This window comes from Microtus ochrogaster (genome assembly GCF_000317375.1).
Source record: "Microtus ochrogaster isolate Prairie Vole_2 chromosome 6 unlocalized genomic scaffold, MicOch1.0 chr6_random_2, whole genome shotgun sequence".
NCBI lineage: Eukaryota > Metazoa > Chordata > Mammalia > Rodentia > Cricetidae > Microtus > Microtus ochrogaster.
Window position 1 is genome coordinate 11,018,944 of NW_004949095.1, and position 15,985 is coordinate 11,034,928.

The 15,985-nt window shown below is 41.8% G+C and overlaps 1 protein-coding gene across 1 annotated transcript; it reads right to left on the minus strand.

Moving 5' to 3' along the window:
• Positions 1–3,284: 3,284 nt before the first annotated feature.
• Faslg (Fas ligand) lies at positions 3,285–9,578 on the minus strand. Its single transcript, XM_005363955.3, has 4 exons — positions 9,234–9,578; positions 8,430–8,475; positions 3,839–3,895; positions 3,285–3,679 (listed from the first exon to the last, which is right to left on the minus strand). The coding sequence occupies exons 1-4, from the start codon at positions 9,576–9,578 to the stop codon at positions 3,285–3,287; spliced, it is 843 nt and encodes a 280-aa protein (XP_005364012.1).
• Positions 9,579–15,985: the final 6,407 nt, after the last annotated feature.

Sequence of the window (15,985 nt, forward strand, 5' to 3'; positions counted from 1 at the left end):
GAAAGCAATAAAGTACTCGACTGTGAGAGTGGCAAGTGACCCGGGAGAGCACCCATAACTAGAACTTATGGGAGCCAGGAAACCTGCTACAATGGGCATTGCCCATTTATAGAGAATGGGATCTCCCTTGACAGTCTTAGAAAATGTGAAGATTAGAGTTCCTATAGAGCATTAGTGTGAGGTTCGTGTCTGTCCTTCTATAGAATTAGAAAAAGGGTGACCCCACAGCTCTGAGGAAACCTCTGAGTGGAACAGGATGGAAGTTGCATTGCCTTATTCTGAAGATGCATTTTCAGGAGTATGGAGAACTATGTCACAGTTTGGCGGATCTGGGGACAGAGGTGAGCAGGTCACCATTGAGATGACACTCTGCTACCTTCTAAGTGAACGGCAAGGAACAAGACGCCTGCTTAACCACCTATGTGGCCAAGTCTGATGGGTTTCCAGGTGAATCCTAAAAGTCCCTGGCACTATCAAAGGCTTCATCACCTCTCAGCTGGGCTCACTGCTGAGTACAAACACGGTAAGTGATGTGTTCTGCCTCCCGTTTTCTAGATCACTCGTGACCTATCACATTAGGTAAAGGAGCCCATAAAGTAGAACTTCTATCTATATAATTAATATATATAATTTAACACATGGCCTCTGCACTTCTTTCAATAAAGGCCAGGGCATGTCTAACGCTTAACCCATAAAGGCAAACATCTAGTTTGGTTTAAGGGGCCAGGCGTCCCCCTTCATTTCCCTCTTCTGAAAGAGGCTCAGAATAGACACCTTTCTGATGATGGCCACAGGAGACCTCTTTCCTGTTAAGCTGCGGTCAGAAAAAAAACCTACTTCAGAGAACACAAAGCCACCAGTCTGAGGGGCTAAGCAAAGAAGGGGTGTTGTGTGTTGTTAGATGTTAGAAAAGAAAACCTCAAACTGTTGAACTCAAAGCAACTTTTCTGTGTACGTCTGTGTTGAACTTTGTGTTTAATCATCTTTCGCTAAGAAGCAATGGGGGAGATCCCATTTTCAATGAATACATTCAAACGCATTTTGGTTTTAACATTCCTTGTGTTTTAAATTAAAGAAAAACAATTTAAGGTTTCTAAAGGCATTGGTAGCATCTTCTCACTGGAATTAATACTATACTTGATCTTTACCAAAAGGCCAAGTGCCAGAATACTTCAAGTGTAGTGAGCTATTACTTTACCCCAAAGGCACCTTTAAGAGATAAATATGAGGGTAATTTGACTGGGAGGTTATAACATCCACCAATCTCAAGATGCCTCTGCCCTATTCTTACCTCTTCTTTGCTCTAGTACGATTGTCTAGAAATGCCCTTTGACAAAGAACATAAAAATATCCAGAAAAGGGGCTGGAGAGATGGTTCAGCAGTTAAGAGCACTGACTGCTCTTCCAGAAGACCTGGGTTCAGTTCCCAGCACCCACATGGCAGCTCACAACTGAAGATCCAGTTCCAGGGGATCTGACACCTTCACACCAGTGCACATAAAATAAATAAACAATAAGAAATATTTTTTAAAAATATCCAGAAAACATCCCATGACCCTTGGAATAGGCATCTTTGATGATTGAGGTAAAAATATAAGGGAAAAGATGAAGGGGATTTCATCATAATAGCTGGAAAAATAAATCTACAACTAAAGACCAAATACCTCCCAGACATTCTCCATAAAGGAACCAACCCACCCAAAACGTCAGACAGAAGAGTCTGAAGATGAGATGCTGATACTTTCCAACCTGAAGCTTTAGTTTTGTCCCTCACATTTCAGGAAACATTTGTTGACTCTTTTGAATGGCAGTTTGGCCTCTGTTGACTAGGCACTTTCCCTTCTTCCTCCCCTATTCAATTCCTGGAAATGTCGGCTACCTAGTAATAGCTTTCTTGTATCTAGTGTTAGGGATTGGGGTATGTTTCAGTTTTCTTTTTAACTTTCTCTCCCATCTGTGGCTTCCAATCCCCTTTGGATGGTCTGCACAAAGTTCTATTAAACATACACGTTATAAAGAGGCTGCACTTGTATTACACACACATCAACTCTTCTGCACATCAGAGGGCATGTGATCTACCTGACTGCAAAGTGAGCTAAGAAGAAGAACAAAGCTCAGCTCCAGGCGTTTTACTACAAAGCATGTATCCTTTCCACTTTGCCATGGCTTTGCCCCCAGAGAAAATGAGTTGCCATCAAATATGTGGAAATATGTGGGTCAGCTTGACATTGACCATAAGTTGGTAATCAAACCTCAGAGTAATGTGAGGTCCAGAGGAAAGTAACTAGAGAGAGGGGGAAGAAACAAACAAACTGACAACGAGAAGAGAACTTGTCACACAGCTGCACTCACCTTTACAACTTCTTCTCAGAATGCTCCAAATCATTGTGGATGAAGAAACCATGGAGAACAGAAACAACAAGCGCATCTTACTGGTTTCCAAACACTGTATTTTTTATGATCTACAATAGAATTTTTATTTGTCTTTCCTTCACTAAGATGCACAAAATATATAAATACTAGTTATATTCAAGGAAAACAGCATCAGCAGCTGATAATAAAAGATTTTTGAAGACTGTTAGAGTTTATTGCCAAGAAACATTTAGATATCTACCATCAAATGTAACACACATGCTTTTGATATGTACTTTGTAATGTACACATTCTATTTATATGAGTCTGTCTGCTCTCTCGTACATACAAACACACACAGACACCATTGCACTGGAGGTACACATCCCTCTTATTTCTCTGTTACCATCAAAGGTTGGCTCAGAAAAACACCAGTTAAAAGTAAACATGCTGCCAATGGGACATTGGCCTCTTTCAGTCTGTAGCTTATCATTCAAACCCGGCCCCCTTTCCCATCCCTTGTATTTTCAGATCACAACTATGTGTCTAGAAGATGGCCTTTTCTGAGGTAGTAAGCAGACCCACCCCCGAAAGGTGAGTTAAAAAGTGTCCTCTTCAATGGCTAAAATTCTCTTGGCCATTTAGCATCAGACAGTTCCTTCTCCATGCCTCTGTATCAGCACGTGGCAGCCCAAAGTTCTATGCTCCTTGGCCACAGTTCTCCTTCCACCTGGCTCATGATGGGAGTGGTAGGGACCACTCCATGGACCTCTGGGAAATGAAGGTAGCTGACCTGTTGAACCTTGTGATCACGACGTCTTTGTGGCTCAGTTTCAATTAATCTCAATTGGTCTTAAGAAGACTTTCATTCAAGACAATATTCCTAGAGCCCATGACAAGGAATAACAGATAATTCTAAAGTGCTTTTTCTTTTAAAGCTTATATAAGCCAAAAAAGGTTTTAGATTCCTCAAAATTAATAAGAGAGAGTTGAGATATGTTGACATATAAATGGTCAGCCCTGGTAAGATTGAATACTGCCCCCAGATAGCTGCTGTGGGCCCACATCTGGCCAGTAGTGCAGTAGTTCAACTTCTTCTCCTCCATTAGCACCAGATCCCCAGGATACTTAGAGTTCCTCATGTAGACCTTGTGGTTTAGGGGCTGGTTGTTGCAAGACTGACCCCGGAAGTATACTTTGGAATATACAAAGTACAACCCAGAGTCATTGATCACAAGGCCACCGTTCTTATACTTCACTCCGGAGATCAGAGCTATTCCGTATGTGTCTTCCCACTCCAGAAGGACGGACCTTGAGCTGGGGTTGCCTGTAATAAACCAGAGAGGAACTTTCAGCCAGAGTCTCACAGATTTGACAAGCTAAACTTCCAAGGCAAAACTGCGGGCCCCTCCTTAACAAAAGGTCAGAATGTCCAGAATGGCACCTGACATTTTCCCAAAGACTTTCAGTTCTTCCAGACACAAACCTGTTAAGTGGGCCACACACCTCGGCTCTTGTTTTTCAGAGGGTCGGCTCTGGTGTTCTGCAAGACAGAGAGATAAAAGGCATATGAAAATTATTGTGATAGATGCCAATTACCATCTTGACTGAAACTATAAATCCCACCATTTAAATATAAGATGTTCAGAGCACAGGAAGAAATACTCATTATTAAGAAAATCTAAACTGTGGGACTTATGGGAGTCTGTAATTCAAAAATAGTTTAAAAAGACAAGATAGGGAAAGACATATGTATACATAAATTATATTATGATAAAACATAGTGAATACAAACTTTGCTGCACAAAGCAGCCATTTCAGTTACTTCATTTAGGACTTGCCTTGACCTGTTTAGATTAAGATTATTGCCCTAATTATAACTGGCAAAAGATACTAGAAGCTGATTGACTATAACGGTGAATGCAAGCGACACCTCAGGCTGACTGTGAATCCAGGGTTCTGTACACCCCGATCTGCTGACTGATGGAGTCTAGAAAAGAGGACTCATTCATCTCTTGGCCGCTATTCTACAGTCTATTCCCAAATTGATTATATTAAGACCTCCTTACGGACCAAGAGGCTGTCCACAATTTTATTCCATCTTGTCTCTGTAGCCTGATGTTCTCTGTACATGGCATCAGCCTTACTCTCCCTACTCCATCCTGTCAGATACTCGCACACAGCATGAATCCTATGACCTGATTATGCCCCCTTCTTCCCTTCCTCTGGGCTTTTGCTCATTCTGTCTGGAACACCCTTCAGATGAGATCTCTGTGCTAAATTCCCATAAGCTCTCTAATGACCACCTTACACTGCTCTTCCTCTGGGAAACCCTTCCACACCGTTTGTCAAATATGACCCCTCAACCTTTGAAGCCTAAGATCCCTTTGTCTGCCTCTCTTGTAGTGTGGCTCCTCCTTACAGGGGCAACTATCAAAATGTCTTTATTTCCTTCTTGTCCAGGAAAATAGCAGCTTTCTGGAATAAACCATTTACAGTCTAAACTAGCATTAACACTGCTGGACTTTGGGATCCTGGCTACCAAGTCTTTCTCTAACATTATTTTACTATATAGTAAAGTCACAAGAGCCTTTAGCCTTGTCTAGCATAGCATCAGTAAATAAAATCAGAGCCACGAAAACTGACATATCTTTTCAAATAAACACTGTTTCTCTAAGTTCAAATATTTCAGCTAAGGTAGAAATCTAGTACTAGGCTTCATAAGTTCAGCTAATGAATACATTCAAAAAATATTTATAGGAAGGTACTTGTCCACCTCAGATTTGGGACTAGACTATAAAATATACAATAGTATGAAAATATTCCAGTCTACTGAAAATATTATCTAAACAATCATGACCTCTCTGGCACCTAGAAGAACAGATCTTGAAGGAAGTGTGAGTGAATAGAATAGGCAAGGCTGGACCTCATACATACCACAAACCCCCGAGCAGATGACCTGGCATTCTGCCATGCACTAACAGGAAATGGAGCAGAGAACCACACGTTGTTTATCTTTATATTTCTCACAGAGACAAGTATAATGTTACTGTCATAAAATACACTCCTATAATTATCTGCTGGATAGGCCCTAGAAATGTCCAGAAATACAAAAAAGACTCTTTCCTGCCCCAGGCTCTTTGCATGTGCAATGTGGAATGTTCTCTCTGCTCCATGACCCATACATGCAACTTCATGCATCAGCATAGGCAACCTTATAAAGGGCTTGTCCAGACCACTCTGCTTTGGATCACCCTTAATTCTGCTGGAAACTGTATTGTTGGCTCGTTTTTGTTCATCTTCTCCACTGTGCTATAAGATCCGTGAGAACAGACATCCATCTTTCTCTCATTCTCAAACACCAATTAAGACTCAGGCTCGGTCATAGGCGGTTTTCTAAAATCCTTGTATATAAATAAAATTTCAATTTCCTAAATGTGGGGAAGGTAGCAGCATAAAAATAAATAGTGCTGGCTAGATGACTGAGACACTGGCTCCCGAGCCTGAGGACTGAGTTTGAGCCCTGGAACCCACAGGTGGAAAGAGAGAACCAACCCTATCCATTGTTCTCTGACCTCCACATACAAGCTGTGGCACATACATATGCACACTGTATGCAAACACACAATAAAATAAATAAATGTCTAAAAAGCATTTTAAATGGAAGAAAAATCTATAATAGCTATAGTATCTCCTAAGGCAAAAACACTAACTAATTGTCTTGTGATTCTTAGAAGTTAAAAACATGCATATGTACTTCATAGTGAGCATTGAACTAAAAACTGCCTTTGATAACTTGTCTGTTTACCTAACAATACAAAGTGCACAATATTCGTGGCATTAAAAGTCCTACTAACTGGTCCTACTAGATGCTTTGGTGCCATTCAGGATGGTCTCCTATTAATGTGCTACGATGTATTCAACACATCTCCCCACTCTGAGAGCTAGGTTTCTTTCAAATTGTTGTTTTATAAGAAACTGATAAATAGGGCTGGAGAAATGACTCAGAGGTTAAGAGCACTAACTGCTCCTCCAGAGGTCCCGAGTTCCATTCCCAGCAACCACATGGTAGCTCACAACTGTCTTCAACTCCAGTTCCAGGGGATCTGGCACCCTTATACAGACATGCTTGCAAAACACCATAGAACAAAATTAATAAATCTTATAAAAAAGAAAAAGCCAAGTGGTAGTGGTGCATACCTTCAAGATGAGAAAGAAAGAAAGAAAGAAAGAAAGAAAGAAAGAAAGAAAGAAAGAAAGAAAGAAAGAAAGGAAGAAAGAAAGGAAGAAAGGAAGAAAGAAAGGGAGAGGGAGGGAGGGAGGAAAGAAGGAAGAGATGAACACTTTACTAAAGAGATAAATTTTTATCTATACCTCCAACTATTTTCCGAAGAAAATCTTTTAAGATTGCAAAGCAACCCAACAATTCACACCCTTGGAATGAACTTTCCTAGTGTTCTTCAGGATACTTACAGCAATTCCGATGCATGCTGGATGAAACTTGTACCAGATATGGCCTTTTGTTTTCTCATTTATTCGAAAATCTTTGTTTTCTCGTTTTTGTGAATTTGATGGAAGAAATAAATATCCCTTTCTTTAAGTAAAGTTACTATTCTGACTTCCTTGTGATAGTTTATCACTTTCTGGCCATCTACAATGATATAAAGAAGATAACTACTAGGGTAGGTAGACCTGACTCATCTGTCCATTTGACCTTTGTTCACTAAAATGACTCCATGGAGTGGGTGACGGGGAGTGATTAACACCAGTACACAAGCCACATTCCACTAATTTCCAAAGTGATTTCACTTTAGAAATCCTGAGAGGTTTCATTTTTCTAACAAGTTATTTCCACTGTGCCTGCGTAATCTGGGCTTTCTGGTACTTAGAGACTTGAATGTGGAGCTAAAAGCCAGAGCACACCAGGGTAGCCCCTGCAAGAGCGTGTGTTCTCAGGCAGGAGCTGAATGATCACTTTTTGAATACGGGGCCAGCTCTCCTTAATGCATGGCCACCGTTGTCTATTGCCCTTCAGCTTTCTTCAAAATTATGAGGATAAAGCTGCTCTATTGCCTTTGCAAAGATAACTGCTTATTTTTTTTATCATTTCAGAGCCATTATTGAGAGGTAGGAGTTTCTCTATGACTCAGAAAGCCCTATAGATAATGAGGCATGGGGGGAGACTGTTCTCCTGGAGCCAGTTTCATACCAAGAGGCTTGGGCATTGCACCTAACTGATCTAATATTTTGTATCTCTTTGAAAATATAAAATAGACCACTTTGTCTATAAGCTCCTTTCTAATTCAAATTTAAAGCTTCATTAACTTGACTCCAAGACAAACAATGCAGATTCTGAACTCTCTGGAACAATGCTCTGAGATTTTGTGTTCAAACCTGTCATCTTCCCCTTAGCCTGGATCTAATACATCTGTGTGTGGTGGTGTGTGTGTGTGGGGGGGGGAGTGCTTCATCCTCAAACTCATTAAAGGCATCTTAAGTCCTCTGTGGGAAAGGTGTACAGTCCTGTGAAAAATGTCTAAAGTCTTCCCCAAGCTTCTTACGATTTCAGAAGAAGCACACTAATGAAATGAGTTTACTTCTTATAATTGTTGTTGTATCATAGAAAATAATTAAAACATACAGCTTGATTCGTGAGTAATTACTTTTAGTTTGAAAGGAGGAGAGGACATCCTCAGAAACATTTGTGTCTGCCTCTACTCCTCTACTGTCCTGAGGAATCACAGCTACCACCAAGAGAGATGGGACCAATATGCCCAAGGAAGGAGCCAGGGGAAAAGGTCCAGAGCTATATGCGCGTCTCTTTCCAAAGCCAAGTCCAAGTTCCTTTGAGTTATGTGTGGTGTTCATTGAGATACATGACTATTGAACAATAAATGGCATCCAACATTTCCTATGTTTCACAGAACCAGGTTGATCGCAGAGTCTAAGGTCCCCAGGATCTTTTGCCTAGGAATCACAATCCCAAGACTGGAGCAGACTCCTAGGCATCCTCCCAACTTTGTTCAATGTTGAGGACCACTTCGGGGAACCCAAAAGACACACATAAAAGTACTTACGTGTTTGCTTTTCGAAAGTTGATACTTTAAGGCTTTGGTTGGTGAACTGGTGAAAGAGAAAGATTCATACAATAAATAATGGAGTTATTTAAGCCAAGCAGGCAGAAAAATCCCACCAGTCCCTAGAAAGAGAATTCAGATACTTTGGATCTTGGCTTGACTTAGACTTGGGCCACACAATGGTGTTCGGAGCAGTACTAAGACTTCCAACTCTTTTCAAACAGAATTAGTCTACACTTTGAAGAAAAATTCAAAATTGATTTTTTTTTTATCCTTGAATTGCTAAATGTGAAGCTGTAAAAAGCTCGACATCCTCTTGACAACTGAGAAAGAATTAACTATTTGCCTCGGATTCTCTAAAAGATGGAAACTATTCCCTTTGACTAGTGCTTCTCAACCTTCCTAATGGTTCAAACCTTTAATATAGTTCCTCATGTTGTGGTGATCCCCAAACGCAAAATTATTTTAATTGTTACTTCAGAACTGTAATTTTGCTACTGTTATGAACCACAATGTAAATATCTGATATCCAGGATATCTGATGTGCAACCCATGCAAAAGTCATTCAACCATCCTGAGGGGTCGCAACCCACATACCTTTGGAGAATGAGCCTGTTTCTCCAACTATGGAATAGAAATAAAATAACAACCCTTTTCTAAAAGGAGGGGATTAAAATGATCTTTACCATTAAAACAAGCAAACACACACCCAAATCATTGCAAGCAACGCAATGGCCCACATACAGCAAAGTCGTGTTGCACCCAGAGACTTGGGGGCCTTATAAATGCCGGTTCCTGGCTTACCTCACGGAGTTCTGCCAGCTCCTTCTGCAGATGGAAGAGCTGATACATTCCTAACCCCAGTCCAACCAAAGCCGCCAGCACCATCAGAAACACCACCGGTAGCCAAAGGTCTATGTTGTGGTCCTTCGTCTTCTTTAGAGGGGGCGGTGGAGGCAGTGGTGGTGGTGGTGGTCGTTGTGATGGAGGTGGTAGTGGTGGTGGAGGTGGTGGTGGTCTCCTTTCATCCGGCTTTTCAGGCACAGAAGATGGACTTGGAAAAACTGACCCTGGAGGAGCCCAAGCAGAGGTGGCACTGTTGTCCACCCAATAAATTTGGGGACATGGATAATCCAAGGGCTGTTGCATGGCACCCAGCCCCGGGAAAGGATTTTCTTCTCTCAATCTTGCGGAGACTCTTGAAGTGTGGAGAACAGGGCTCCTGACGCTGACTGTTCCAGAGAAGTCAGGTGAGTTCGCTTTATAAAGTTTCCACTGTCAAGGGAAACACCTCTTTCTCTCTTCTCTGTGAGACACCCACTCACTTTGCATCCGAGGCTGAGAAGCCTCAAAGGGCTCTCAGCAACCCCAGGAAGTTTCCGCCCACAAATTTCTGACGAAAGTCTTCGAAATTCCAATTGGCGTTTTTTTGTGCTGAGAAGGGCGTGCCTGAGGTCCTGTTCAGCCAGCACAGGATTCACCTGGAGGACATTAGTTGGTGCCCAGCTGCAAGGAAATGTCCTGTGTGGGGTTTTGGCGCTGATGCTCTGGAAGAAGACTGTGGAATTTGACCAGAGAAGCTATCTCCACGTCTTAGCTTTTGCATGGGGAATTTAATCCCCTGTTGCTGTCCCTTCCCTCAACTGACTACTACTTACCATAGCCTTGCAGCTCGCCATCATTCCTAGTTGAGAGGATAAAACCCACCCCACCCATCCCACAGATTAGATCAGAGGTTGCAAACTAGGGGCCTATATGTCTTGTGGTACCACAGGACTGCTTTACTATCAACAGTGTTTTCTTCCATTACTGCCCACTCTCAAAATTGGGATCGCACACATTAAGATTACACACTTCTGTTCTCATTGAAAATAGTAAGACATTAGACATCCCTGGCCATCTCTGAACGTCAATCAACTTCCACCAGGAATGTGTCGCAGGTATTCCAGGCTACTCGGGCCCCACTGTGCCTCCTATCCCACTTCCCCTGAGAAGTGGCCTTCCACGTCTCTGTGAACATTTGTTGTTGCAATCCCTGTTATGGTCACCTGATGAAACTTGAGGGGCCCAACTCAGACGAGTTTGGGATAAGCCACAAATAATTTTTATGGCAACACATAGAACATACTAAAACTTTACTCAACATCTACAGCAAAATCAAATATATGTCTTATGCCTTTCTAAAAACGCCCACTCTGCCTGAATTGACTTCACTCTCTGGCCACACACACACAGACACACACACAGCATTTATGTCTAAGAACTCAGCCCCAGTTCCCTTCATTTTCCCATATAAGCCATATAAATCCCAATAAAGTTCTATATTCTGCCTTTTGGAGGAAGCTCTACTTTTTAGATATTCTTAATTTTTATCTCATGTTTTGGGATTTCTGAGATAATCATCCTTCCATCTCTCACCTGCTAACCCTACTGATAAGTGTCATTTTCCTGTTGCTATCATCCTGCTCACCCCAGCTGTGAATCCAACCTCTTCCTCATGAGGTCTGCTGGCAGTTCACATTCCTGACTATCCAGGTGTGTTTTTTCTTTCTTCCTTTTTTTTTTCTTTTTTTTTCTTCACCTGAGACACAGTTCTTATCTTCCCCTCATTCACTATTCCCATGACTCTTGGCCCTGGTTGGTCTCTCCTTGCTTTCCTACCTCAGACTCCCAACGTTCTTCAATAATCATTCTGTCCTTCCATGTCTCTCTCTGCCTTTCTTTTGATTCATTTATTTTTTTGATAGAGGAATCAGAAGCCCATGCCTACCCTACCACCCTCCAATCTCAGGGAGAGGAGTACCTAGCTGAAAGAGACAAGAGAGAAACTTCTGGAAACTGCTTTGGAGTTTGGTAGCACTCTCCAGCATTACACCCTGGCAAGATGAAGAAAGAAGAAACACCCCTATTGAACAGTCATGGGGACCCATTATATTGGTACCAATATATTATTAAAGAAAAGATACTGTTATTCAAAGTAGATCTTAGCACTGTGACTGCTGAAGAAGAAACTAATGAAGAGCCTCCAGGCTGGTGAACCCCATTTGGGCGCTGGAACCTCAAGCTGAGTTCTCTCCATCTCCTATGATACCTGGGAATCAGCAGGAGAGTTGACTCAGTAGACTGCAGGCCAGAGCTCTGGAGATGACTCAGCAGAGGGGGATGCAGAAAACCTGCTGATTACCGTAACTGCCCTAGAAAAGCCCTCTGTCAAGTAGACAGGAAGATCGCAAATGTGAGCAAAGACCACAGTACCCTCCAAGGTTGAGTTTATTTATGAGCATGAGCCTAGTACTTCTCTAAGTACCTCCAAGATGTTCACTTAGCAGCTCAGCCCCTTGACATCACTAGCAGTTACAAAAGGACCATCCCAGCCTCTGCTTTGCTTCCTGCTTTGTAGTATCCACCTTTCTGATTTTGCTAAGCATTGTGCCTATGAAGGAATCTCACCGTCTACTAATTGCCTCCTCTCTGCTTTCTTATGAATTTGAACATCAGCTATGCATTTGTTGGGCGATCTATTTTCCTTATATGTATATTCTGTTTGCCTCTTAGAAGTTGTATCCTCCCTACTGATTTGCAGGATCTTCTTATACTTCATATATATTTTAGATGTCAACCCATGGCTGCTTTCAGACACTGGCGATGTCTTCTCCCATACCCGTGCAGATGCACACTTGGGTTTTAATACACCCCAACCTCACTTTTGCTTATGAGTCAGGAGGAGTCTCCATAGTTTTGTCTTTGTGCATGACAAAAAGAGCTGAGAGAAATCTATTTAGAAGACAGAAAGATTGATTTCGTTCATGGTTGAGAGTTGTGCAACCTGGGTTCAGACAGTATATGAGTACTTATCTAACGGGTCTCCAGATGAGGCAAAAGCCCACAGGGACAGTCTCACTTGGTAAGGATCAGCGGACTTTGGGGACAGTGCAGAATACTGCTGGGACCACACAGCCTGCACGCTCTCTTCTCTCTTATGATTGATGATTTTCTTGGCGGTTTTAGCATCATTTTTGTCAATAATGCTTTGGACAGATGTGATCATTCCTGGAAAACCCATTTTTTTTTCAAACATCTTCCCCTAAAATTCTTTGGGAGGTGATGCTCCTTAGGTTTGGGATGCCCCTGGAGCTGTTCTAATTCAGTGCTGGCAGGATCGGAAGCAGATTACCCCTATTCTGTAAATATGTTTTGAATGAGATTGTTGGTCTTGAAAATGCGTACCCTTGTCGATCACTTTATAGTTTTTGTAAAGATGGGATGTACCTGCTGGATATTTGGCCAAGCTAACATTAAGTATTGTTTTTGGTTTAAAGATGTTTTGATGTAAAAGTTGGGAGAAAATTTATTTGGTTTTGCTGGAGCTTCACGTTGGAGGATGGGGAAAACTAGTTTGTTAGTATGGAAAAAAAACATGCTTATTTTTTATGTGTACATAAAGATGGCTGGAGCTATTTTGGGGTCCAGCCACTTGTGTGAAATTTATCTGGTGGTCGGACAAATTTCTTCACACCAACGCCCCTTCCCCATCTCAGGACCTGAACCCAGGCTGCAGCTGGGCTGTGGCTGCTCATGACTTCAGAGGGTTCATTTTTGTCCATGGGAGTCATGTCAGTGCATGGGAGGCATAGGAAGCACCATGGCAGGGAGCTTATTGTAGAGCAAATCTGATCACCTCATGGTGGTCGGCCAGCACAGGACTTGTATTTATTACAATTTTCCTTCCCACAGTTATTCAGTTCATGAGACCAGAATTGTAATGATCACATTACTCAGCCCCTAGAGGCCCCTTTGCATTGGAGATCAAACCTCCAGTGCATGAGCCCTGAGATGTTTAAAATTCAAAGCAGGGGCTGGAAAGATGGTTCTGCAGTTAAGAGCACTTCCCAGCGTGTATGTCAGGTACCCTCCAACTGCTTGCAGGATCCAGCACAGGATCCAGCACAGGATCTAGCACCCTCTTCTGGCCCCCACAGGTACCTGCACTCATGTGCACACACCCACACATGAGACATAAAAATACATGCAAACACATAATTAAAAATAATGAAAGTTTAAAAATGCAAATCTTGTACTGTGTGTGAACCAGTTCCCTCAACTCAAAGCATCTTCTCTTCTGCTGAATCAGTTCAGCTGGTTCATCTTAACAGCTCTTAGTTTTGTTTGGTCTATCCTACTCTCTTGGTAAGAAAATTATACAGTCCTCCTAGTCACAGCATTGTAGAGATGGGTGGTTTTTTTTTTTTTTTTGCTTGTTTGTTCTTGTTGTTGTTGTTTTTTCTTTATAGAGACAAGCTGATTTCCAACTCAGTACGTACCCCGCCTGGCCTCCTACTAGCAACCCCCATCTCCTTTCCTTAAATTATGGAATTAGAGAGGTTCACCACCATGCCTACCAAATTTGCAAACGTCTTAAATTTATTGACACCTAGTTAGGCAAAAATCTCCTTATCCTTTGCTCTTTAAAAAAAAATAACAACTATTTGTGTATTTAATCTTCCACATGTTAGCAGAGAAAACTGTCCTATTTTAAAAAATATCCTGCAGACTAGTAATTGTAATTGAAATAACCCAAGAGAAGTGCTGTACTTAGTATTATTACCAGCACTGAAAGTATGTGTGGTGATCCTATGGACATTAGCATATTTTCTTTGTAGATGAGCCAGAGAACCAAGATAATCCTGGTGATGATAACAGGATTTATTTATGCCAAGTGTATCATTTCTCAGTGATATGCAATCTTTCTGTTACTGTTTGATGTGTGGAACCCTCTTTATTCCCTCATTCATGATCCAATTAGTTTAAGAAAATTTACTAGAGAAAGAGTACTGTTTATTCAACTTAATAGGTAAATGTCTAGCCCTTGCCTGTACATTAAATTCAATAGGTTTAGTCTTCAAGAGGAAAAAGTTTGATAGGTCTTTTTCTAATGTGAAAGGAAAAGCTATCAAGGGTAACTTGTTTCTTATTACACCAGACTGAAGGGGGCTGTCAACAGCCTGTGATGACAGTAGCAATAGGTGGAACCCTATGCTTCAGCCTTTATACCACATGCAACTGTATTGTGATCTGAGAACTATTTACTTTCCTTCTGCAGCCTGTGGATATCAGTCAGGGCTGATCAGGAAAATGGAAGTTACTCTAAGGATGAGGAACAATGAAAGATTTAATATAATTAAAGGCTAGTTTTTTAAGTTATTAAGGTCAATTTTTAAAACCTTTAAGGGATGGAGGTCATGTTAAACCAAAAATTCCAGTTTCTAACAGCACTGAGATTGGTGGTGGTTAGGCAGCCACCAAAGACCACAAGAAGCAGCCTCTGGCCTCTGTTATATTCACTGGTCCTCCAGGAGCTACCGTGAAGAACGGGTGCTTCTCCTTCCCATCTTCCCCCTCCACTCAGTTGTCACTTGTCAGTGGACTCTAATTCGGGAATCCTACCTGTAATGGAGAATAGGAATGATCATTATAATCTCTAGGCTTAAATTCCTAGAGGCGGGGCATGGGGTGGGAGGGTAGAAGGATGGAGATGGCACTGAACATTAACAAATGGTATGTTGTGCTTTGTTTTTACTTATTCATAATTATAACCATATTTATATTCATAATCAATGAATTCATAAGTAGATCCTGGCTGATGGATGAAGGCAAGAGAGTCCTGGGTCAGGAACAGGATCCCTTGATAAGAACTGAGATTCTTCTGCCAGCTCAGCCAGGAATACTTTGTGTTCCAGGAGCCAAGGGCACTGTAGGTGTTAGGCGTCAGTCAGCAGGTGACTTTACCTTGGGGCCTGATGACATTGCATCTCCCTTTCTTCCCTGGGTCATACGATTCTTGAGGTTGCCAATTCTGAAAATTTGAATGTGCTCTTGTCCCTGTGCCATTGCAAATAGCACATCAGTGACGTCCCGTTGATCTTAGGTAAAATTTGAACTCTATACTTATTTGAACTTCTTTACTTCCAAGGCCTTGAAGTATCTAGGCTCTGTAGTCACAAGTTGACATGCTAGCTGAAATTACATCCCAGAGAGACCTAATGTGAGAACGACCATAAAAATATTCAAGTGGCTAAGGACGAAGAGTCTGGTGCCTATAGGGTAGTTAGGAAATGAGACGGGGGTGGGGCACCTCACAAATATCTATTAAGACTGGAAATGTGGGGGTCTTATGGGCATCTATTTTGAGACAGTGCCTCAAGTAGCTCAGGCTGGCTTCAAACTCACTACATATGTAGCCAACAATAACTATGAACTCCAGCCTCCCTACATCCACACCCTAAGTGCCTGGATGGCATAACTGCACCACCATACTTAACTATCTCGAGGGATCTTTTATGGGACTCTTTTTGATGTTTGAACTTCTTCATTACGAAAACACATGTCATGGTGGGTTTGTGGGAAAGCAGACTCACCAAGGCTGACTTAAATGTCAAGGTCGTTGCTTTTGTCACCCACTGTTTCCTCTCAGTGCTTTGCAGACACTGAGTAGGGTACACAGATGGATGCTTTGAGAGCGTCCCAACCTTAGGGGAATCTCATGAGAAATCACTGTT

What these genes read in the sequence shown, in the direction of transcription:
- Faslg (XM_005363955.3), bottom strand. Translation starts at nt 9,578, where the DNA reads ATGCAACAGCCCTTGGATTATCCATGTCCCCAAATTTATTGGGTGGAC. An exon ending in AGCTGGCAGAACTCCGTGAG is followed by an intron (nt 8,476 to 9,233) that starts GTAAGCCAGGAA and finishes CTCTTTCACCAG; the next exon opens with TTCACCAACCAAAGCCTTAA. An exon ending in AACTTTCGAAAAGCAAACAC is followed by an intron (nt 3,896 to 8,429) that starts GTAAGTACTTTT and finishes TCTGTCTTGCAG; the next exon opens with AACACCAGAGCCGACCCTCT.